Raw genomic sequence first — 24,747 nt, 5'->3', positions numbered from 1 at the left:
GCTCCGGTTCCCCGCGACCCCGTATGGGACAAGCGGTTCAGAAAATGTGTGTGTGTGTGTGTGTGTGTGTGTGTGTGATTACAATAAGCGGTTCTGAAGACAACACTAGTACATCCTTCCAGTACTGTATGTGTTCCATAGCAACGAGAAGATGGTTTATTGCTCTCTGCTTCTGTTGAGTTTAACTCGCCATGCTGGAACACCAGCTTGAAGAGCATTAATTTTTTTATAAAATTATTATATCATTATAATAATTATTGTATTATTAATAGCATAATAATGATTTAAACGTTTCTAAATGTTTTTTAATGATTAAAAACAAATTTAGAAATTGTTTTTAATCATTATCATGCTATTCATAATACAATAATTATTACAACACTGTTACGATAATAATAATAAAAGTTATTATAGAAATAACTTGAAATGCTGAGGCGAAGTTTATTCGTTTGCTCTCGTTTCGCTGTACGTAATCAGGGTCTTAAGTTTTCCGCTCCATATTGACGTCCTACACTACAGCGTGGTCACCCTCGGAACACAAAACACTACACCTTCCTTGGCTTGTTGTGGGAATGTTCACACACAGGGCCGCGCAGGAGCACGCTGTTTTTCACGAGATTCCTTTCTGGAAGGTTCCGTTTTCGCTTCCTCTGCCTCAGGATCCATCGTACGCGTCCCGCCCGTCTCGCGGACAGAGAAGTCACACGCGAGCCGGGAGTTGAGAGCCCGGAGGCGCGAGGCGCGCGGCGGGAGGCACGAGGCGGCGGGCGTGAGGCAGGTGGCAGGAATCACGGCTGGTCACGTGACACAGGGGGGCGGCGCTTCCGTGCCTCTCAGCCAGTAGCTATAGAAAAAAAAAGCCCGAGAAGAGAATGAATAACGGGACGGTATGATGTTTATGAAGATGCATACCTGCGAAGCGCCGAGCCACCCCGCGTCCGACGAATAAAATAAAATAAAATAAAATAAAAACAACAGAACAACACAGACGCTGCGTGACACTGCGCTTGGAGACGCAAACCGACTGTACCACACAGTCCAGCTGACGATGGCCTGGATGTGTAAGGTAAGTGTGTGTGTGTGTGTGTGTGTGTGTGTATGTGTTTTAACGTGTCTTTTTTGCCAGTTCGGACGGAGGTCCCGACGTTTCCGCGGCGTTTTTTTCCCCCCCAAACACGGCATGAAGGACAGCACGCGCGTGTTATTTATTGTGCGCGAGACGGACACAGGGAGGGAGGGAGAGAGGCGGAAGCACACAGTGAGTGACAGTGCTCGCGGAGGAGATGCAGTTTAGCCCTCGGATCATGCTCTCATCGAAACACGACGTCTTCATATTGATATTCGTCTGTATTTTATTTTATATTCGTTGCAAAAAAATGGACGTTTCGAGGCCCGATCGCGCGGCTTGTGGCGCTTAGTTCTTCGCGGGCTGCAGGACCCCCGGCGGTGTTGCGGCGGACTTTGCGGGCAACAACAGTCGTGTTCCAGTTTTCATCGCCGCCCGAGCGAAGTAATTCGTCTCTTACTCACTGGAAATAAAAAAAAAAAATGTATGTTCTGTCTGTGTATGAATTATATCTCACGTCCCACGTTCTCCTCACGACTGAATCATCCGAAGCGCATCATCAGAGTGCAGAGGTCCTCTGTGTTATAAACACTGTTTCTCTTCTTGTAAGACGCCTTTGATGTTAGGCCAGAAGTGGTGGACAGTTTCTCTCGCACCGATTCCACGCTGCACAGCAGTTAAGTGGGAACCGGACGCGTTTTGCGCGCGGTAACGCGGCAGGAGTCAGTGTCGGGGCTCATGTGCTCCCTCCTGTTCCCTCCTTTTCCCTCCTGTTCCCTCCTGCTCCTGCCTGGAGTTGCTGCATGAGCAGCTGCCGCAACTTCTCCTGCTTCATTGTTTGCCTTATGGCTCCCAGATACTGATGTCATTCAGTGTTGTTTGCATGTCAAGGTTCACATGACCTTTTATTTAACTTAATGATTCATCTGAATACAGATCACCGCAGATACTTTTTTGACTTTCCCTAGTAATTGGAAGATGTAGCAATTATTGTAATCGGTTCGACACTGAGGTTCGTAAGTCGCCGTCGCATCTGTTTCCGATGGAGACCCGGTCCTGCGGAGGCTGTGTTATATATATATATATAGAGGCCGTGTCCCACAGAGACTGCGTAATGTGGAGATCAGGTCTTGTGGAGACCGTTTACTATAGGGTCAGGTCCCATGGAGACTGTGTCCTATAGAGATTGTGTCCCGTGAAGACCGTGTTCAGAGGCTGTCTCTCGTGGGCTGCAGGATCTGGAAGCATTCACTGCACCAGCTTTGTAAGTGCTGTCTTCATAAATGGACCTCTTAGATCAGAAGTTACCCCGGGTGCTTCTTCGGGTGTGAACCGCGTTCCGTCGGCTGATCTGCATCTGCAAAAGCAAGTGATGTTTCTCTGTTTGAGTTTTGATTTCATTTATTTGCCGGGGTTGCAATAAAAACTCGACACAAGCATTTTGGTAATCTTTTCTAGGATGACTGCGCATATGGCATGGTTTCGCACTTGTTGCTTTCCCTCGACTCGTGTGTGTCTTTTCCGTCGGCCACGGTCTGCGGTATTGCGGATAAACTGCCGGTTCCTGACAATGGATGATGGCGGCCAAGGAGGTTTGTAGTAAAGCAGATGGATTCGCCAGCTGAATGTTAAAAGTGAAAACATCTGCAGTGGAACTGCTTCCTGCTGGAGTTGCGACAATAGCCCTCAAGTTATGTACATGTATTTTGCATATATTTATTTATATTCTGTCCCTAGAGTATAAATACACACACACACACACACACATTCTCAGAACCGCTTGTCCCATACGGGGTCACAGGGAACCGGAGCCTACCCGGCAACACAGGGCGTAAGGCCAGAGGGGGAGGGGACACACCCAGGACAGGACGCCAGTCCGTCGCAAGGCACCCCAAGCAGGACTCGAACTCCAGACCCACCGGAAAGCAGAACTGTGGGCCAACCCACTGCGCCACCGCACCCCCGAGTATAAATACACACACACACACACACATTTTCAGAACCGCTTGTCCCATACGGGGTCACGGGGAACCGGAGCCTACCCGGCAACACAGGGCGTGAGGCCAGAGGGGGAGGGGACACACCCAGGACGGGACGCCAGTCCGTCGCAAGGCACCCCAAGCGGGACTCGAACCGCAGACCCACAGAAGAGCAGGACCAGGTCCAACCCACTGCGCCACAGCACCCCCGAGTATAAATACATTCCATAAATTTATCTTTCTTTAAAAAGTACGTACACACACACACAGTCTGAAGCCGCTTGTCCCAAGCGGGGTCGTGGCGAACCGGAGCCTAACCCGACAACACAGGGCGTATGGCCAGAGGGGGAGGGGACACACCCAGGACAGGACGCCCCAAGCAGGACTCGAACCCCAGACCCACTAGAGAGCGGGATCCGGCCAAGCCCGCTGCACCATTCTACCCCATTTCCCTTTAAAAAGTCTTATTTGCAAAAAATGATTGTGAGAAACTGTTTACAACCTGCAACCGAGAAAAGTTTTAAATGAATTTTGATTGTTTTTGGCAGGCTGGAAGTAGACCTAATGTGACTGCAATACAGAAACAAAACAGCTTATGATATACAGTGTATAATTATAAAGCAGACTGGAGTATGCCATATATGTCATGTTTTGCATAAGTAGTAATCCATACGGTCACAAAGTTTACCCCCAGCTTTAATACCTTCACCTACTATATGAATGGAAATAAAATTGGTGATAATGGTGAGACAGAAATATGAATTCTGTTTTAGTTTGTGCTTGGCTGTGTGGTTGTTTTTGACCTAGAATATTGTTGTGCTGCATTAAATTTTTTTTATTAGCTCTTTTTTTTATAATGTTTTTCAGAACAAAAATATTTACTCTGGTCTTTTTCAGAGCGTAAGCGCCACTTCCGTAATATATAATACATCCTCTAGGCATTTCTCAGAATTTCTCTAAAACTAAAAAAAAAAAATCCCAGTTGGAGTGAGATAAATGCGCAACACATACTCGAGTGCTTTTTGACATCTTGTTAATGTAAATGTAAAAAAGAAATGTTTACATGTGTTTGTCATGGCTGCTTTTTGCTAGTCACTAGGAAGCCTGCTCGTCCTCCCATTGTCAGTTTATTTTCTGATTGTGGTAATTCCACAAGTGAACTGTGGTATGAGTGTGAGAAGGGTCCTCGCAGTCCTTAGGGACTCTTTAGAGGGGCAGGGCATAGTGTTCCTATAATTGTAAACCACAGTTACTGAAGCTGCTTAATGACAAGTGGCTGTAGCTGGAGGAGGCGGAGGGTCTTTGCTGTAAGTGCCTTCTGTCTGCGGAGGTGAGTACCAGGGTCGGGAAGAAAGGTGAGGTGGGTTCTCTTTTAGCCCCTGTGCTCCTTTTTGAGTTCCATATAAACTGCCACATGCACCGATCACTCGACGACAGTCCTGGGTTTAGAGGGGCTCCGCTTTGCCGGGGTGTAATGATACTCCGCCCTCGCTATGCAGAATGCACCACGTTGCAGCAACGACCGCATTTTCAATATAAATAAAAAATCACATTTTATACACACGTTCGGTATAAAAAGCATCACCTTAGAAATGCACAATAGTGCGAGTGAAGTCGTACAATTTTTCATGAGCACAGTTGAGCCATTTGTGTGACAAATCGCACAGTTTAAACCATGTTAAATTAATCACAGTAGTTGAGGACCCGCTGTAATTTTTCAGTTCGCGAAATGGAATTTATGTTGAAGAATACTTCTATTAGGAAAATTGTGCAGGTCTGTTTATGCTAATAAAACATGGTTCCTTAACGTAATAATTTATGGAACCAGAAACACAATAAAGTACCAATGAACAATGAATCAGTTAATGAATATTAAAAGTTTAATCAAAACTTAATAATAATGAAAAATTGTTTTCGTTGTAATTGCTGATTAACTGAAATAACAAGCACTTGACTTACATTTCATTTGGTGGAAAAGCTACATAAATGTATTATTAATGTTTTAAGCAGTACTGGGCTAATACATGCAGTTTGCAGTAGAGTGGGTAGAGCTGCTGCCTTACAGTCCGAAGGGCCTTGGCTTGAATCCCACTCTTGCTAAAATACTGTTGATCAAGGTACTTAGTAAGAATGCCCTGCTGCATAAAAGGGTAATTCATTGTAAAACTGCTTGTCTGACATTATACTTTGCCTCGGAAAAAGGCATCAGGCAAATGAAGGTTGATAATAGAAACTATAGGAGTGATCATTTAATGCATTCGGCACAGTTTGGTTTAAATCACGGCCTTTTTTAGCGTAAAGTACCGTCAAATGCAAACCGAGTTTTGACAAAAACCAGCATACACGGGAGAAGCCAGGACCCGGATGGAATCCCACTGGTCTTTTGTATGTACCGTGACCTATTTTTTGGTTTGAATCAAATTTGTTTTGCTATGGTTTGGAATACTGTACACTTTTTTTTTTTTTTTTTTTTACAGCCGTTCTTTGCAAGCTGAGTTTATTCAGTACTTCTCTCCAGACTTAAACTGACAATAGGTTCGGAACACATTAGGTAGTGCAAGGAAGGGTGAACTCTGAGTGGACTTATTGTGGATGCACGTTTGCAACTGCTGATGAAAGGCTTTGGACGTGATGGCTCGAATTTCCTGAGCATCTTAACACGATACCTGTGATCATTCACTCAGTGTTAATGCCCTGTAATGGACTGTTGACAAGCTGTCACTTGTCACGGTCAACACTGAGTGCGTTCAGCCAGAACAGAATGGAAACAAGCATTTGAAAAGTAAATGCGAGCATCATTTTGGATCGCTCAAGCGTGTTCCCAACAGATCCATTTTCACAGGAAAAGGGAGGAGCGATCGGTGAATCTAAATGAAATCTTCGGATTACTTTTCAGCATTCTCTTACACATACCTCGTTCCCGATGCATTGAAAGTACCCAGTGGAAACTTAAAGTCTCTTCACCCCGACGGGGTTTAATTTTAATTTTGTTTTTCATGAAAATGCAGGATGCATGATGAATATTTTTCATATTTGAAGAAAATGCGTTTTATTATGATCCTTTGTAAGAAAGGCTTTCAATACAAATATGACTTTGACTCAGTCGTCTAACTTACTTCCACTTAAAAAGTTCAAATTTGATTGGGCTCATCATCACTAGTCAATGAATTCTGGCATATTTGGTCACTCTTTTGGAACTTCTTAGTGGTGCTTCCCCACCCCCTAATTATTGTACCCTTTCACTTTGTGTTTTAGTATGTATGCTTTATTTGTGCATGTACATCTTTTGCATTTTCTCGGTGCGCTGGTTCTGTATCTGTGTTGTTGTGACCCACTTTTGTTTGGCTCTGTTGTTTATTTAATAACAGGAAAACTGATGGCGAATGCAGTACTGGAACAAAGTCTTATGTTATTTACTGTGATCTTTTTTGGATTGGGACACAAAAGATCTGCTGAAGAGGAAAGCCGAATTCTATTTCACAGTGAAGTGAACATTGTGTGTGTGTGTGTGTGCAGTTTGGTGACTTCAGTGTGACTAATAACATCTTTATGAGATAGGGTGATATTTGCTTGCGGGCAAGTATCGACAACCCCGCGTGTGTTTCGGCGTTGGCCTTACTCTTGTTCATTTGGTGCTCTGTATTACACTTGGACTAGAATGCTTTCCCTAATTAGCTATTGATTACACCCAGCTGGATAAGGGTGCATGTCACCAGTGTTGCCGCCAACTCAATCTTCTATGGAATTCATTGCCAGTTTGCTTCTTGAAATTAAAGCTGATTGCTTCCATACCAGGGGAGGAGATGAACAAGCTTGAACTCGGACGCCAAACACGCCTTGCATGTGTTATCGCCCGCTTGGGTGATGAAAGTGTTTTCACGCGTCGCAACAAACTGACGTTATGCGGTAAGAAGGTTTACGTTTACATTTACATTTATTAATTTAGCAGACTGTTTCCTCCAAAGCAACTTCCAGTGAGCTACGTAGTACTATCAGCCCACACCTTACTCACCCGAGGTGACTTACGCTGCTAGATACATTACTTACAATGGGTCACTCATCCGCACATTAGCGAAAAGCTTTCTCTCACTCACTCTCACTAACCAATCCGCCTGAACAGTATGTCTCCGGGATGTGGGAGGAAACCCATGCAGACATGGGGAAAACATGCAAACTCCATACAAACTGAGCAGGGATCGAACCCCTGACAGCAACGCCGTGGCAGGGTGGCTACTCGTTGTGCTGCCCACTTGAATCCAAAATATTGCTTCCCACTGAACTAGGTGTGAAAGCCATCTGAGAAAAGAAAATATTCTATGCATAGACATGTTTGAGAGGTCATCTTGCTCACAGTACTTTCATTGAATGTCAGTGCATGCACACATAAATATTTCTCCCTGTGCTTCTGAACACAAACGCATTTTCATTCATCCTTATAGCTGATGGACAGAGTGGTGGATGGTTTCTTCCAGTGTCCACCGAAGGATAGACTTGGCACTCACCTGCTTGTTGTAAGGTTGCATGACCACTGTTGTTTGGCTGTATGGCATCTGCAGATATGGCCAAACTTTTTATCTGCCGGAACTTGGAAATGTGGGATCCGAAAATGCCAAAAATGAACAGACATACTGGAATTAAATAGATTTGTATTCTATATATTCTCACGTGACGTAGCTGACATGCGTGCTGGAAGATTTCATACAAATGATTTAATAGTGTTAGTGATCTAAACTTGTGTTTCATAAGCTGCTGTTCCAAATTTTTGTATGTTTATCCACTTCACTCTAGGTTGTGGATAAAAAAGTAAAATAAAATACCAAAAAGTTATTCAGGAGGCTTTTTGACCGCTGTGTGAAGAATACCATGAGTATGTCATGAAGCCTACAAAGTCTATTCTGGAATTTGGCAGTAGCTTTCTCACATACCTCTCCAGTTTGCACTGACTTGATGGATGTAAAGACATAGAGTATGTGCCACACAAGAGGTCGAGACCTGGATAGTAGCTGTTGAAACACACTCAGCAGAGGAGCGGTGTGGTACCAAAAGTCATCCGCCTCCAAGGAATAAACAGTCACAGCATTTTTGAATGAGGAGCATCTCCCCGCATGGCAGCGTGTCTCGCTGCATTAGCTTTCCCTTTTAGTGCAGCAAGTGGACCAACCCTTTGCAGGAAACCTTGCCTCGCACCTTTATGGAACTGCCAGAACCTCTTATTCCATTGGATCCAGAGACGTCTACCTTAGGGTAAAGTTTGTATGGCTCCTGCCACACTTGTCCACATCAATCCATTCATACAGAATGTGGTGAAGGACATCTTGACAGACCGTATCACGTTATGCTGCTGCTCAGTAGTTCATTGTCCCTGTCGCTCGCACCGCTGGGCTTTCAAGTGGGTGTTGCTGGGTTTTCCAATTTGAGCTCAGAAACCAGGTGGAGTACATATTCATGCAAGGTTCCCTTGGCCTGCACTGATCATTGCTCATTGTTTCTCCACCCATTGCTGTTGATGTCACGGTCTGAAGGATGTAGCTCCACTCCTTGGAGACTATCTTTGTCACTGAGGTGTCAGCCTTGCCTGCAGCAGCAGTTGCACAGTGGTGTTGAGATCTTCTAAAGCAACACTACACTGTCAAAAGAAAGCTCTATCCATCCATCAATCAGCTGTTTTCCATATCATGAAAGCAGCAGCTTGTCACAAGGTGTTGTATTACAGCGGTAAAATTAAAAAAAATCTGCCCAGTGAAATGTATGCCTTGGGAAAGACTGCTGTGAACAGGATTCTGTTTCATATGCCAATCAGGTATGTGTGCCGGACAAATTGTGTGCAGCTGTGTTGTTTGGGTCTCATGTCCTGAAGGAATCACTGCTTCTAGGCTGGAACATGTGATTCTTTCATGTGGTGTTCGTAGGAATGCCTTGGAAAGTGGCAGTGAGATAATGACAGCAGCAGGACAGTTATACATTCAGTCCTATTCAAATTATTTTTCAATATCCTTCTTCCTAGCCCTCTTGCCTGTTAGCTGCATAAACAGCAACACAAACATGGAGCGAAAGTTGGGCAAACAGCCACATAACAAAGTATCAATAGCCTAAAAAGGTAATAGGCCCTAAGAATAACTTAAAAACACTGATTGAAAGACCATTGCACATCAACAGTAGTATTTCCTAATTTCAGGGGGTTATAAATTAAATCTTTGCTGCAATCCTTGTATTTATTCTAGGAATAACAAGAAAGCCTTCATTCTGTGATCATGATGTGATTTCTGACTTGAGTTCTGATAAACAGGTAAGGGCTCAATCCTTCAGAGGCTTCTAATTAATAAGATTTTAAAGTCAAACAAGCATTACTGTTAGCCAATACAAGGACCCAAGCAGTAATGTAATTTCATCGCACGTTGTGTTTTTTGTTGTTATACTTGCCGCTGGATTCTGAAATCATTGCGAAGGTGTTGTTCGGATTCCCTAAGAGTAAGGCATTACAGTGGTCTAGTATGCTGTAGATAAATGTGTGTATAATGGGTGTGTTGAACAGAAAGAGTTACATTCATTTTAAAATACTCCAAAACTGCAGAAAACGTAGCATAGATAGAGAACTCGCAAGAGTAATAGAGGATAGATCATGGTCAAAAATGATGCCTGAACTCCTAGCTAATTCTTCAAAGATAAAGTTTAAATCCTTCAGGGTAACATCTGATAACAATAAACTCTTATCTACCTTATTTCCTCCTGGGAATAGGATTTCTGTTTTTTCAGTCAATTTTGAAGTTCAAGAAAAAGGTTTGCTATAGGAGCTGTAGACACAATGTCATTTATATCGATACACAGAAGTGTGTGTCATCAGTATATAGGGGAAAAATCATCCTATTTTATAACTTCATGGCTGTGTATGGGTTTTTCTGGTAGTAGCATATAAAAGCCTGCATGGGTCCCAGTTTTGAACCCTGTGGAACTCCGTATTTAACAACAGACATTGACAGTAGTGTGCAGCTATCAGTCTGCACATATTGAAAACAGTTTATAGATGAGAGGCAAACCACTTTAGCATGGCTCCAGACAGGCCAGTGTAGGACCCCGACCTATGCAGCTATAGGATTTAATGTGATCCGTTACCTGAAAGTCAGCACTGAGGTCTAGAAGCATTAGCACAGTAGAACTTCCTGAGGAAAACTGTGCATTTCAACAACAAACAGCACAGTTTTGTTGTTTTTGCTCAAGTGAAGATGCTTCTTCAGTTATAATCTCGGTCTCTAAATAAATTTGTAGGTGTAAGGCTGCCCTTTTTGCTAGAATTCTTGATAATCTTTTGTAAATGGGTCCATAGTTGTTAAGTGCAAACAAGTGGCTTCTGGAGCAAGGCTCTTACTCCAACCAACTTATGAGACAAAGACAAAACCTGATAATAAAGGTGTGTTAATTATGTACAATTACACTTTATTTATGTACAGTTTGTTTGCCAGCTCACGTTACATGCAAAACTGCCTGTCGAATTGAGAGACAGATGGGAAGGTGATCATAACAAATATGATACAAATTTATGTACAGCCGGCGAATCTTGGGATTAGCTGATAGGTAGTGGGCTCTGTTCGGAAGATTAATTGAGCTGCTTCTCGTCTGTTAATTATCCTAAGATGACTAAGGCATTATCTTGTAGGTTGTGCTGATGTGAAGCTTTTCTAGAGTTAATACATGACAGCTGGGTTTGAGGTCTAATATTATTGATTTTATTGTTAATGAAATCCGTGAAATCATTACTACTAATATTAAGTTGAATACTGGGTATCTGTTCCAATTTCTTTTCAGTGAGCTCAGCCACAGTAATGAAAAGGAAGCGAGGGCTTTTCTATCAGCTCAGAGTAATAGCAGGAGTGAGCCATATGGAGAGCTTTTTGTAGGGTGCAGTACTAATCAGTCCATGCTGACTGGAAGATGTGCAATTTACTACATTTCCGTTTGCGCTCTGAATTACGACACTCCAGTCGAAGGCAGCATGTTCTATTATTAAAACCGTGGTTGTGGCTGCCAATTTCAGAGGAGCTGCTTCATCTAAAGCTTTTCTTACCAACATGTTGCAGTCTTCCCTGGGATTATTAGCATTATAACCATAATTAAAGCCAAAGGAAATGAATATAGAAGAGGGGTGCTGTGTTTCAGTACAAATGGACAACAGATAGTCTTTCATTATGATGTTGGGATCTGTAATTGAAAGCCAACCATGGTACAGACTGCAAGCAGTGGAGATGCTGGAGTGCTGGATCCCGCAAGGCTATTAGTGAAATGCTGTGTTTTAACCCTGCAAGCCTGTGCTGTACTCCATCACATAAAATAACATGAGGTGGGTGGAATTATTGGCTCACAGTTATACTAATTTTTCTGCTTCCAAACAAGCCTGGATGTGAAAGAAGCCCTGCCAGTTTGATCACACCAGGTAATGGTCCAGCAAGCAGGCCCCGTTCGCCTGGCATGGTCCCATCCTCATGCCCCTGGGAAGATTACGTCCGTGAGCGCAGCTCACGTGTCCTGGTTCGTGTCCAGACACACATCTCGCGCCGGGTGCCCTCGGGGCTCGGGTGGCGCTGAGATCACGTTCCACTAGAAAACCTTCTGCTGGAGGACACTAGTGAAAGTGATCTGCAGATGCACAGTAATCTAAAACTGATCTGTGCTGGAAAAGTTTGCTTGCGTTCCCTCAATTGTAAATGTTATACAACCTTCATTTCGAAAATATGCATTTTGATTATTTTGCCAATGTTTTTAGACAAAGTCACTTACAACTGCAGATCTGACATGTGCTGTCTGCTGTCCTGCTTAAGGATATACTTCCTAAGGTATGAACTGGTGAAATCGCTATATTTCAAGTTCATTGTCATATTTACCACACACACACACATTTTCAGAACCGCTTGTCCCATATGGGGTCACGGGGAACCAGAGCCTACCCGGCAACACAGGGCGTAAGGCCGGAGGGGGAAGGGGACACACCCAGGACGGGACGCCAGTCCGCCGCAAGGCACCCCAAGCGGGATTCGAACCCCAGACCCACTGGAGAGCAGGACTGTGGTCCAACCCACTGCACCACCGCACCTATGGGATAACATCTACAATAAATTAAGCGTCCAAGTTTATGCTTATGAGTGCACGTAGCTTGGCGAGAAACGCTTGAATGCACGTCAGCTTGTGCTCAGTTTCATGGCTAATGCCTTTTATTATACTCCGGAATGCCATCAGAAGGAACGTTTTATGCGTCCGCACGTTAATGCGTTTGACCTCCCATTCTGTATGCGGTGACCTCGCTGCATATCATCTGGCAGACGCACAATTATTGCTGTCTTGTATAAATAGCCGAATCTGAGCCGATGGCGGTTCATAAACAGTAACCTGCCCGCTGCTGGTTCATTGCGCAGGCAGGATTAAAAGGTTAGCGAGTGTGCCGGGATTAAGCATCGCCTCATTATACTCAGCGACAAGTTGGAGATTCCTCTCTATCAAGGGAAAGTGGTATGCGTGCCGCTGTCTACCTGAGATGCCACGCTGCCTAATCGCAATTACACCAGCTGGACTTGTCGCTTTGCGGGATCAAATGTCCACACAGACCGTTTGAAGTCCAGCACAGCCCAATTTGCTTGGAGCGCAGGGAGGAGTGTTCTGAGCCGATGCTTCTCTTTTAGATGCAAAATGCAGCTGTCGCAAGGCTGGGAGTCGTGTGGAAATTGGCTTGTGAATGGAAGGTGACCTCTCGGGGGCACCGGCTCTTGCGTTTGGCCTGAGGCAGACTCGTGCATGACCGTGCGGCACTTTGGCTTCACGTGGGGGCGTTGCCACGAGCAGCCTGATGTGTGTGCTGACCCCAGATCTGTGGCGCTCCTGCTGTACCTGGATCTGCAGAATGCGGTGCTCAGGAGGTCACTCACTCTCTGAAGATTCGGGCTCTCTCCACATTTCCGTGATCACTGTAACCGTTCTGTGAGTTTTGATTGTTTCTATCCATGGGCACGGGTGATGGGTCTGTAGAAGGATGTGCTGAACGACTCAGAAGCAGTCAAGTTATGTCCTACCAGGTGATGCCTTCCAGTGTCGTCATCATCTTGTATAACGGAAACCACTTCTGCCCACCACGATTGATCCTGGGGTCTTCATTTGGCAAGGGGTGCACCGGCTGCTTCGCAAACTGTTGCACAAATAGGTTTTTTTTATCCCTGGGAGTCGCTGGCCTCTGCATATCTCCTGATTCTTCTCGATCCAGGGTCCCCGCATGAGCAGAAATCCATGTAATTGCATTAGCAATGTAGCGCAGGGAACGTGACATGATGGCGCTCTCCATTAGGCTGGCCGACCTCTAGCTGACATTGTGTTCGGAGCCCTTCTACAGCAAAGATTTTGCTTCCGCCAGAGAGCTCAGACAACAATTAGGCACCGCGGTAAACAGTTAGCGTTAACGTTGAGTGAAGTTCCGGCGGGGATTCGAGCACGCACTCCGGGCTGATTGCACAAGTGGGTCTTGAAGGAATGGAAGGCTGCAACTGAGGGTGCAATTGGAGTTTCCCGTCGGAAGGATAACAGTACTGAGGGGTCCGTGGGTTTTTTATGGCCGTGGGGGTGGAGTCCAGCTGATGCCTTCGTCCACTAATGATTCTGCATGCAGGGCCCTGTTCAGTGTCTCACTAACCCTCCGTATTGGGCCATGCATAAATAAGATCAGTTTCACTTCGCATTACAGCAAGTTTTTAAATCAATATCTCACTCACAATGGCTATGATTTGTGTTTCACATTGAGCGCAGTCAGCCACCTAACTTACTGCTCATTCTCTTTTCAGATTAAACATTCGGGCAAGTAATCAGCATTATCATGGGTTCATTCTTCGGTTTGATTTGGGACATGGAACACGGAGCGCTGCAGCTTTTGTTTTGATTGCACGAATTGGAAAAGAAATTCTGATTCTGAGAATGGCTCATCTTCAATAAACTGCTTTAAAAGCTGCTGGCAAAAAAAGTGTTGATGCGAAGAAGAAATGCTACAGCTTCACTGTAAGAGTTTTATAGAGGGTAGAAGTTAGCAGGTTTAATATTGGGCACTGGATTATGACAGCATTTTAATTAGTTGTCATTGTGGATCTCATAAAGTTTGAGTAAGTAGATGCTTAGAGTGCTTATATTGTTACAGTGAAATGTGGAGCATTTTTACCTTCCCCCACAGGAGCCCACAGACAGGGCACTGAGGAGAGTGGACTTGGTGGACAAGGGCGCTCACCTTACTGGACCTTGTGGCTTCCGACGCTTCTCTGTGAAGGACTGGCTGGACATTTCATAACACCTCAAATTTCCTGTTTCTTTTTATTTATTTATTTTTGTTAACAAGGGCAGCTGGTAGTTTAGTGGTTAGAGCTGCTTCCTTTGGACCCAAAAGTCACAGGTTCAAGTCTCACTTTCTACAGTAGTACTCTTCAGCAAGATCCTTACCCTAAACTGCTCCATTAAAAAATTACCCAGCTGTACAAATGGATAAGTAATTGTAGGTAGATTAACATTGTAAGTCACTTTGGTGAAAATGATCAGCTAAATGAAAAAAGGTAAATGTCAAACCACTCAGAAGTATTCATCAACGAAGGTCTCCATCATCTTCAGTTTTGATTTTTCCCTCAAAATATGGAAGTCAGTCTCGAGTGGCAGGTGTCTAATGGACCAGCGCTTTAGTCTGGAACAATGCATTTGATGTGTTTGAGTCTCTTTGAGTTTAAGGGCTTTCTCCTCCTCTTTCAAGCACATGGCTGGATTGCAGCCCAGATCTCAGGACTGAATTGATCTTGTTCATAAGATTGATGGCGATCGCTCTTGATTTTCATTTCATCCTGACTCAAAACTTTCTTGGAGCAAACAACAAATTTTCATCTGCAGTGCACCACTACTGCCCCCAAACTGTTTCCTGCTCCCTTCTTCAAAGTCATGTATGTATTTATTTTGACAATTTAGCAAAATGACTTCTCATGTATTTTTAATGAGTGACAGCTCAAAGCCACCGCATCATTATTGCCCCATCACAGCAGTTTTGAGGTTGAGGACGCCAGTGTTTTTTACTCAACTGAAGTGTGCGCCTTTGTTGTAGCTCAACTTTTCAAGACAGCCTTCTCAACTTCTGAACAAGTTTTGATATGCCTTTAAAACTCATGTAGAGTTTTCATCATTTGATGGAAAGAAAACATCTCGAGCAAAGGGCTTTATATAGTATATTGTACAATATATAGGTGAGGAAGAGAAATTTTTTGTGGAACCAGTTTTCTACAAGTTACACTTTATTTTGATAAAATGTCATTGTACATGGGATTTAGAGGAAAAAAAAACATAAAATAAAAATACCTGATAGTCAAAATTCTGTTCCAGCTGGCACAGTTGGCAGCTGTGACATTTTGCTTTCTCAAAGTAAGCGAACTGTATAAACAATGAGTTTTCAACCTATTTGCAGCTAACAGTCTTCTCAGCGCTACCTAAACCTTGTGATCTGTGCTGTTGTCACAACTGAGTTTACCTCCTTTAAAAAAAGAGAAAAGTCATTAATGCACCAAGGCAATTTATGAAATTTGGGTACATCTAAAGGTGCAGATTGCCTTCTACGACAACTTTATTGCTAGTTTCACAACTTGCAGTCTTAATTTCATTAGTATGAACTAGATCAGGGGTGGGCAATTAATTTTCCCAAGGGGCCACATGAGAAACTGGGACTGTTGTGGAGGGCTGAACCAATAGGCTGAACTTAATTCTGATCAATACTAATTTTATCGCTTCATAAAAAGCAGTAAATTGTATGGTTTTGATTAGCTGCTATGCGTAAGAATACATGTTACGATAAGGGTATGAAAATGTAGAATAGGTCAAATATAGCAGTAAAAAATAGTAGAAAAGGCAATCATTACACCACTATTTCATTTTATTTTTAACATAACATACTTTTAACCTTCACAAAAACAATACTGAAAATGTGTATGTTTTGCAGTATGTTAAAGACCAGCAATTAATTAACTTTATACAAAAAACAGTAAGTGCTTTTGTTGTTTTTTGGTTCTTTTTTTGTGTTCAGTGAGAAAAATCCAGTCTGTCTTGGGTTTGAACAAGTGCACTGAAGTCTGGTTGAATGTCTGAGGTGGATATGCGAAGGACAGCTGACAGGTGATCATGAGTGAGAGAGGATCTGTATCTGGATGTGTTGAACTTCATCACTGAGAATGTTTGTTCACATATGTAGGTAGATCCAAAGAGAACTAACATCTTCTGAACATGCCTTCTCATGTGTGGAAAGTTCTCCTCTTTGAGAGAAGAGTAAAAATCCAGCAGTGATAGTAACTAAAAGTGCTTTGCCAGTCGTGTATCAGACTGCAGGTCAATGAGTTTGAGCTGAACATCACTGGGTGTGTTATCCACACTGCAGGGGGAAAAAGAAAAGTGCAACAAACTATCTCTGATTCAGTGCTCATGCCTTGATGAATTTAACTATTTTAGTTACAACATCAACATGGTCAATTTTTACACTGACTTACAACACACACACACACACACACACACACACATTTTCAGAACCGCTTGTCCCTGACAGGGTCACGGGGAACCGGAGCCTACCCGGCAACACAGGGCGTAAGGCCGGAGGGGGAAGGGGATACACCCAGGACGGGACGCCAGTCCGTCACAAGGCACCCCAAGCGGGACTCGAACCCCAGACCCACCGGAGAGTAGGACTGCAGTCCAACCCACTGCGCCACTGCACCCCACTTGGACTTACAACACCTCCTGATATAATACAATTTAAAAATACCAGTTTCTGGATTAATTTCAGTCACTTTACCCTGCATCCGCTTCAGAAGTCCGACGTTTTACCCGTCAAATTTGGACAACCATCCGTTGTAACACCTGCCAGTTTATCCCATTTCAGTCCCAGCTTGTCCAGCTATGCATTTAGCTCCGTGAACAAATCCCTCCCTGCCTGTCATCATCCCTTTCATTGACCGCATTGCTGCCAGCTCCTCCATAACCTTAAACTTTCCTTCATTATCCCACGTACAAAGACGAGTAACTGGGCTGTGTTGCGGACATCACAGCTCTCAAAGCCAAGGAGAAAAAGTCAAAATTGTCCGCTTTGTTTTGCAGCTGAAACTCCAGATTTCCCGCGACCGATGTCCTTGACCCTTCTTGTTACGGCACGCACACACATAGGTAAATTGGAAAAAAAAAAAAAAATAGCCGTCACTTTCAAAATAAAAGCAATGCGGTTGTATTCTGTGCATGGTGTACACTTATTTACATTTAATTTCTAATTTCCGATCGATCTCTCGTGGGCCGGACAGGGACAGCCAAAGGGCCGGATGTGGCCCGGGGGCCGTAAAATGCCCAGATCTGAACTAGATGATTAAACTAATCCAGGCTCAGCTAGTAAAGACATAACATGTGAGAGAGGACCAGTATCTGCACACTTTTCAGCCTTTTCTTTGCTCAGCACCCTAGAGTTGAGGAAGACATGTTGAATGGCGTTGTACAATATATTCGTTCTTCATTCTAGGGGAAATGAAGATTACCAAATAATCTTCAGTATCTCCACTGGCACGTTGAAAACACTTAGTTGGAGATTTAGTCTCCTGTAGTGTCCATGGAGGGTCTGCTGTCAACCTTAGTGGCTATGATACTGCTGACACTTTAGCTGGAGATTGCAGTCTTGGTCAATGTGGTGTGGTGGACTCATGCATTCATCACTGCAAATGCGTCACTGCACACCAACTGTCTTTATAGGAGTTAAAACCTCCATGTTCCACAGTTGCGAAATAGCAATCTAAAGCTTTGTTATTTTCCTTAGTCATGAAGTTACACCCCTTAAGGGCCTCAAATTGGGCTCTCTATCACATTTTGAGGGTAGCCTAGCCAGCAAGAAGTCTCTTTTTGTGCTCAGCATGTGCAGGATTAGAAGACGTAGCTGGATTTTTTCCCAAAAGTTCAAAGACTTAAAATTTTCATTTACAAAAGTAATCACCCCCTGAGTTAATACTTTATAATAGGCATTTGGCAGCAATTGTTGCTCTGACTCTTCGGGGGTATGGCTGAGCTTTACACATTCAGACTTTGGAAAATTTCCCATTCCCCACACAGATTTTTTTCCAAGTTAGATGTCAGTGTTCAGGTCCAATCACAGATCTGTAATGGGGCTGAGTTCAGGGCCTTGGCTACGTCATTCCAGAATAATAACCTTTGTTTTAAGATATGGCTTTGTAGTTTTTGCCATTTGTTTTGGGTTATTGTCCAGTTTGAATATGAATGTTCTCCTCAACACAGATCTCTTGCCAACTAAAAGAAGTTCTCCTGCAGTACCCTTACTTGGCTCTGTTCATTTTGTCCTTAATGGTAACAAGCTTTCCAGTTGGAACATACCCCAGTAGTTTCACCCACCACAACACTTGATGGTTGGGATGGTGTTCCTTGGTTAGTGGATATAGTGTAATGTTTCACGTGTGAGACCTCGGAAAGTTACAAATAGTTTTTTTATTCAGTCATGAAACTGAGGAAGGATGGATTCCAGGTCAGCTCTAGTGAACCTCATGTACATTTTAGTTTGATTGCTCAATAACCGGGTCTGGGGTTCGAGTCCCGCTTGGGGTGCCTTGCGGCGGACTGGCGTCCCGTTCTGGGTGTGTCCCCTCCCCCTCCGGCCTTACGCCCTGTGTTGCCGGGTAGGCTCCGGTTCCCTGCAACCCCCGTATGGGACAAGTGGTTCAGAAAGTGTGTGTGTGTGTGTGTGTGTGTGTGTGTGTGCTCAATAACCAGAATACACCTGGCACAGGTTATGGTATATAGGTATGTATAAATGAAGCAATGTACAGTTTATTTTACATGATTCTATAAAATCAAAACACTTTTTTTTCATTTTGACATTGTAGTTGTGTACGAGTAGAAAAATAGTATTTACGTAAATTTCAGTTTGACCTTGCATCACAGCTAGAAATGCATTTAAAATTTTTAATGAAGGAGGAGTGAATACTTAAAGCTACTGTGTGTCCTCACAATATGAGCTGCCAGTGAGTTCTGAGGATAGAAAAATTCTTTTAAAAACATGTTTGTTTTCGGGAGAAGAGGACTCGGTGTAAAACCCCATCTTTTTGCATTCTATGATAAATAGTCCCGATAATGATGAAATGACATGTTATTCGGTCTGGATTATCTGAGCGGTAATCTCTGATCATGTAAGGTGATATACAATGACCAGACAAAAGAGCTCCTAAGATAATTAGGTTCTGTATTGTTATAAGTGAAATGCTGTGGGATCTGTGTGGAACGGCAGCGATCTGAAAGTGACTGATGAACTATACCACAGAACCACCTAACCATCAGTCATTTTAATAAGAGCGTAGGGAATTACTGGGGTAAAATGGCTAAAATGAAACCCCTTCCATAGTGTCCTTTGACATTCTTCACCAATAGCTAGATATGAAACAATAGAGTGCTACTGAATATAGCATTACAGTAATGTCACTGGGTGTGTGACAGAATGTTACGGTACGGGATAATACAATATGATAACACTGACTGCTCATGTTAAGGAAGTACTGTACACTGGTTCCTCGTTTTACAGATGGCCAAGTATTTTCAAGTTATTTATTTTCAATGGCGTTTTCTTCAATTATCTGTGTTCTGGGAAAAAAATTAGTGAGGTGCACAGTGAAAGTGACCCCCATTTGAGCACCCAGTTAGTAGTAAAACACACTCAAGTAGAGTAAAATTGTGTGACTGCATTAATTCAATTCAACTTCAATTTCTGTGGTTTTTAGAGGTCATGTCTGGTGCTTCTAAGTGTCTGTAATTGATAACAGGATGACATATGACGCACGTTTGATTAAAAGCAGGAATTGAACAGGAGATTGTAGATGTATTTTTATTTTACGGTAATTGTAAATTAGTTTTAATTTTATTGTATGTCAAAGTTAACAGATTTAAAACTTATGAAACATTTTTATTTACTATAGTTATAGCCAAGAGTTTTACAGAATCTACCGCACCCCTTGGCAAATCAAGGGGTGTCTGTGTAATATCATTGTTTGTAATTTTGGGTTTAGAAACAAATCAAGTTGCGAACAATCTTCTGGTTCGAGTTGTATTCGTAAGATGAGAATCCAGTGTACTGCGGTACAGGATGTCGTAAGACTTTTAGGGGGAAAGACAAACGTTGGCATATGGCCAGTAAAAGTTGACGGTTCATAGCTACAACGTATTTCCTTCCCTCACTGTAGGAGGCGCCCTTTGCTTTTTGTAAGCTAATGATACATCTGTGTTCTCTTATACTAGTACTTTTTGTTGTTTTGCAGAACAGACTGACAACAAAAGGATCATTAAGTGTAGGATTTATAGTTTAGCATAGTGTGTAGGGCAGCATGCTGGGTGGTGTTTATTTACAATTATTTATTTAGCTGATACTTTTCTCCAAAGTGACTTACAATGATTACAATCACAAGCTAACAGTTATTTACCCATTTGCACAGGTAGGTAATTTTACTCCTGCAATTTTAGGACAAGTACCTTGCTCAAGGGCACTACAACTGGAGATGGGATTCAAACCTGCATCCTTTGGGTTGAAAAGCAGCAGCTTTAACCACTACACTGCCAGCTGTCCCAATATTGTGAGCTATTTCACTACTAGGTGGTTTCGGTTATCCTTTTGTGGGTTACATGGGCAGTGTTGAGGAGGCTGTGTGACCTCAGTGGTCTTGTCTCTTCTGGCCTTGGACAGATGGAGAGTTGTGTGGCGTCTTCTCCGGGACAAGGTGTCCCAGAGCTGTCCCGCAGCCAGGAGCATGTTGGCGAAGCCTGCATGCTGCAATACAGCCAACAGCGCAGTGCCTTTCAGGTCACGTTCCAAAATAGAAACCTGAGAGGTGGAGGCACTGGCGAACGAGAGGATGGCAGCTGTCGGGATGAAGTGCGGTCGCTCTGTTTTGGGGATATGTGTTCGTTGCATAGGTGACCTCAGAGTGCCCATGAGAGATTTTTTTCTAAGAGGATTTGCAAGCTACAGAGTGCATAGCTATAAGCTTGCCTTATACGACCAAAAAGTAATTTTTTATTTAAAAAAAAAAACCAGCCTAGTGTGATGGACCAACATGTCAGTTTTTTAATAACCCTCTTTTGCCTTTGCAATGTAGTGAAGTGATCGATTGAAGAAACAGCGCCGTTCTGGCGGTCCGATAGCGGTGAGATGGAAGAGATCGCAGCTGCCGCTGTGTGCCGAAGCCCCACGTTAAATCCTCCTGAGCCAGAGTTGCTGTTTTTTTAGAAATCCTTTTGTGCTGGCTGGCGTGATTGTATTAGCTGTGACTCCACGGAAGACTGAAGTGAGAGGGTTTGAAATGAAAGGGGGCATTAGTACGTGCTGTTTCAGTTAACAACAAAAACAAACTTTGGAAATGCAGCAGAAAATCTCAGCTCTTGTACACCCTGCTGCTGGCGAGGATGTTTGCGAATACAGTGACAGCTCCACAAATCAGACACAGCATGGGAAACACTTGGGACGAGGTATTCATCCAGTTATGTCTACACTTCATGTATACCAGGTGTGTACGCACCTCGGATCATAAGAGGCCCAATGAACCCAGCGGTGTCCAAGGGAGCCTCCTGCAAGAACCGTGATCATTAGACCGTCCTTCGAAGACACAAGATAGAAACTGTGAGTTTAATTCTCTGCCAACAGTATGCTCAACAGGCGGGGTTTAATTCTCTGCACCAGCACTATTCTACAAGCTGACTACGAAGTGAAGAAATAGTATTTTCACCTGCAGAGAGTGGTGCGTTATTGGAAATTGAACGGCGCCGCATGGTGTTCCCTCAACACGCATCCGGCCTGTTGCACTCTGCAGATGAGGCTTTATGAGCCATGCAGGACTGTTGAGATGCCTTCCATTTCGACCTAGAAGCAAAGCGATGCCAAAGGCACCCCCGTCCGCATCTGCTGACCTGCTTGAGAGCGCCCAGAGATCATTCTCGGACTGCGGCGAAAAAGCGGCAGGATTACGTGTCAAAAGAGTTTGCGATGAAGCTCAGGAGAGGTCGTTTCAAATGGCGGATTGGCGTTGCTGCTTTGAAGCACCGCCGCTTTGGTTATTTGGCATAATTTTAATGTCAGAGTCATAATGAAACATGTAGAAGATGTTGTTTTTGTTCTCTTACTCACTGGTCATTATCCCACGTTTTAAGGTCATGTAGAATATAAAATTGTAATTTATTTTATTTATGGTAGCGTATCCCTTATTAAATGCATTCATTTTGCCTTTTCTTCATGAATTTCTTATAAATAGTCTATAAATGAGGAATGAGTTTATAAATATACCATAGACTTTCAGACCATTTATAAGCAGCCACTGAATGAAAGTGTTACGCGGAGTGACTAGAAAACTGAAAATGGATCCATCCATTATGTTTCACTTATTCAGTTGAAGGTTGCAGCTAGATAGCATGTAATAATATATTCCAGTATGTATTTCTGACAGAGTTGTTTGACAGTTTTCATGCAAAGCTTCAGCTGAATTGATGCTGTTATGCATTTCTATATGGAGTGTCTTCCCAAGTGTCACTCTGCCTCCTGTTACTGACTTGCCCCTCCGTGATAAGACGTCCTCTGCAGCAACACGATACGGGGCCTCGCTTCTCAGAGGCCAGCTTTTATAGGCTCTCTCACTTTCTTCACGACTGGAACAGAGGTGGCACATGTGACAGGAGTGGCGTCAAGAATCTGTCACTTGGGGAGATGTTGTCTTACGGAGTAGCACTTAGGATTTTGAGTGTTGAGCGAGGTGGGAGGAGCCTCGAGTGTCATGCTGAGAGGGAGGAGTATGGAGAGTGTCATGTGGAGTAGGAATTTCTGCGGTGTCCTGTGCTGTGGAGGAACCCTAGAATGTCATGGGTGGGAATGGAGTCTGTAGAATGTATAGAGTGGGGGAGATGTCTGTAGAATGTCATGCATAGGGGTATAATGTCACAGATGGGGGAGGAATCTCGAGTGTCATGGGTGTGGGAGGAGTCTGAAAAATGTCTTTGATGAGGGAGGAGTGTAAAATGTCATGATATGGGTGGAGCTTATAGAATATGATGCGTGGAGGAGGAGTCTACAGTGTCACAGATAAGGAAGGAGTCTGTAGAATGTCATGGGAGGGGCCAATGTGTTTGGATAGTGGTGGGGACCAAGATGACACCCTGTTGAGCACCTCATTAACACAAGAACACAAATAATGTACTGTTGACAAATAAGGAACAACCTCTAGCTCTCAAAAATAAAGTCCTCAAAGCATACATAAATGATATTTCTAGTACATTTAAACAATGACCCGCAGAGGATGTTACAGTATTAATGAAGCGCTAGGGGGTGTGAATATGAAGTAGCGAGCCTCATAGTGACTATTATTGGATACAAGATGCGTAAGTAATACATAATTTGCATGCAGGATAAGAATAACATAATGATAACTGAAATAGCTAAAGACACACATCACTTGACAATGCGCTGCACATCTAAAAGCACTGCAAAATAGCTGCATTATCCACACAGGGGGCCATCCCATCATAATGCCAAAGGAAATATGTGCAGCTGCCGGAGACCACTTTGGAGACCGCGTCTTGTTACAGCTTCGTCGACTGCTGGATATCTGCATGAAGAGAGATAATCTTTTTCGATGCACATGGTAGAGACAGTTGACATGTCAGTGTCATCGGTCTTCAGCCCTGACCCTTTTGGACCGATCTGTACGAAGGCTTGATTTTCTGCGGTTTGATATACCAGGAAGACTATTGCAAGTTTTTGTGTCACTTGAATGTCAAAACAGAGATTTGGAGCTTTAATCCAACTAACAGGCTTCGCAGTGCATGGCTAAAAGATGCTCATATGTGTCTCACTTCATAATGAGGCTTTAATGGCAGGAGGCAGCTCTGCGTACCTTATAATAATTCCGATGGAACTGTAATTCCGTAACCTTGGCGAGCTGGAGGCAAACCCTCCTCTGAAACCATTTCAGACAATTCATTGGGAAACGTGATTGCTGACACTTAGAGCAGCGCATTTACGGCGCTGGGTTGGCCTGGATGCAAAACCTCTTCGGGCTCGGCGTAATCACGCGACGCGAGGAACACAAATCCTCCGGACGGGGGCAGGCTCTCAGCTCGCATCCATTACGCCGAGTGGGGCGTCCCAGTACCGCTGCCCCACTTTGGCATGTTAATCGCAGCTGCTTGGAGAAGATACGTTAAGCGCGTTTGGGCCTGGGGTTTCCCGCCCGTTCCGGACGTGAGCGCGGCACCCTCGACTTGCATCTTCCTCTGTATGGAACCGCTCGAGCGCTCGGCATCTGCCAAACATTAGGGCTGGAATACATAAGAGTTTCTTCATCGTCGCAAAATTCCTTGAGAGGTGGATACACTGTTTCAGATGTTCTTCTGAGAGGGAAAAAGAAAAGTGAAAGTCTAGCAAAAATAAACAAAGCCCATAAGAGTCGCTGGAGGCCCTCCATCAGATAAATAATCCTGGTTTAATTGGGTCCACGACTTCAGGCCTTGGTGAGGTTATCGCCTCTCTCTCTGTCTCTGTGTGCGTAAGTGTGTGACATAATTGCATAAAAAAGACACAGCCTTGGCGATGCTTTTGGTGGTAAGAGATGTTACACTTTTAATTGTACTATGGTCGCATCAAACGTTGTTTAATTT

General features: G+C 43.6%; 1 protein-coding gene across 1 annotated transcript in view; it reads left to right on the top strand.

Moving 5' to 3' along the window:
- Nucleotides 1-441: 441 nt before the first annotated feature.
- Nucleotides 442-24,747, top strand: part of st6galnac3 (ST6 (alpha-N-acetyl-neuraminyl-2,3-beta-galactosyl-1,3)-N-acetylgalactosaminide alpha-2,6-sialyltransferase 3) — a 95,101-nt gene continuing 70,795 nt past the window's right edge. The window contains exon 1 of the mRNA XM_018734638.2: nt 442-1,066. Within this exon, the coding sequence (XP_018590154.1) occupies nt 1,049-1,066 (18 nt within the window). The 5' untranslated portion in view covers nt 442-1,048. The remainder of the gene's footprint in view (nt 1,067-24,747) is intronic.

This window comes from Scleropages formosus, chromosome 3 (genome assembly GCF_900964775.1).
Source record: "Scleropages formosus chromosome 3, fSclFor1.1, whole genome shotgun sequence".
Taxonomy (NCBI): Eukaryota; Metazoa; Chordata; class Actinopteri; order Osteoglossiformes; family Osteoglossidae; genus Scleropages; species Scleropages formosus.
The sequence above is the reverse complement of the archived record's forward strand: the minus strand, read 5'-3'. Positions and strand labels throughout refer to the sequence as shown.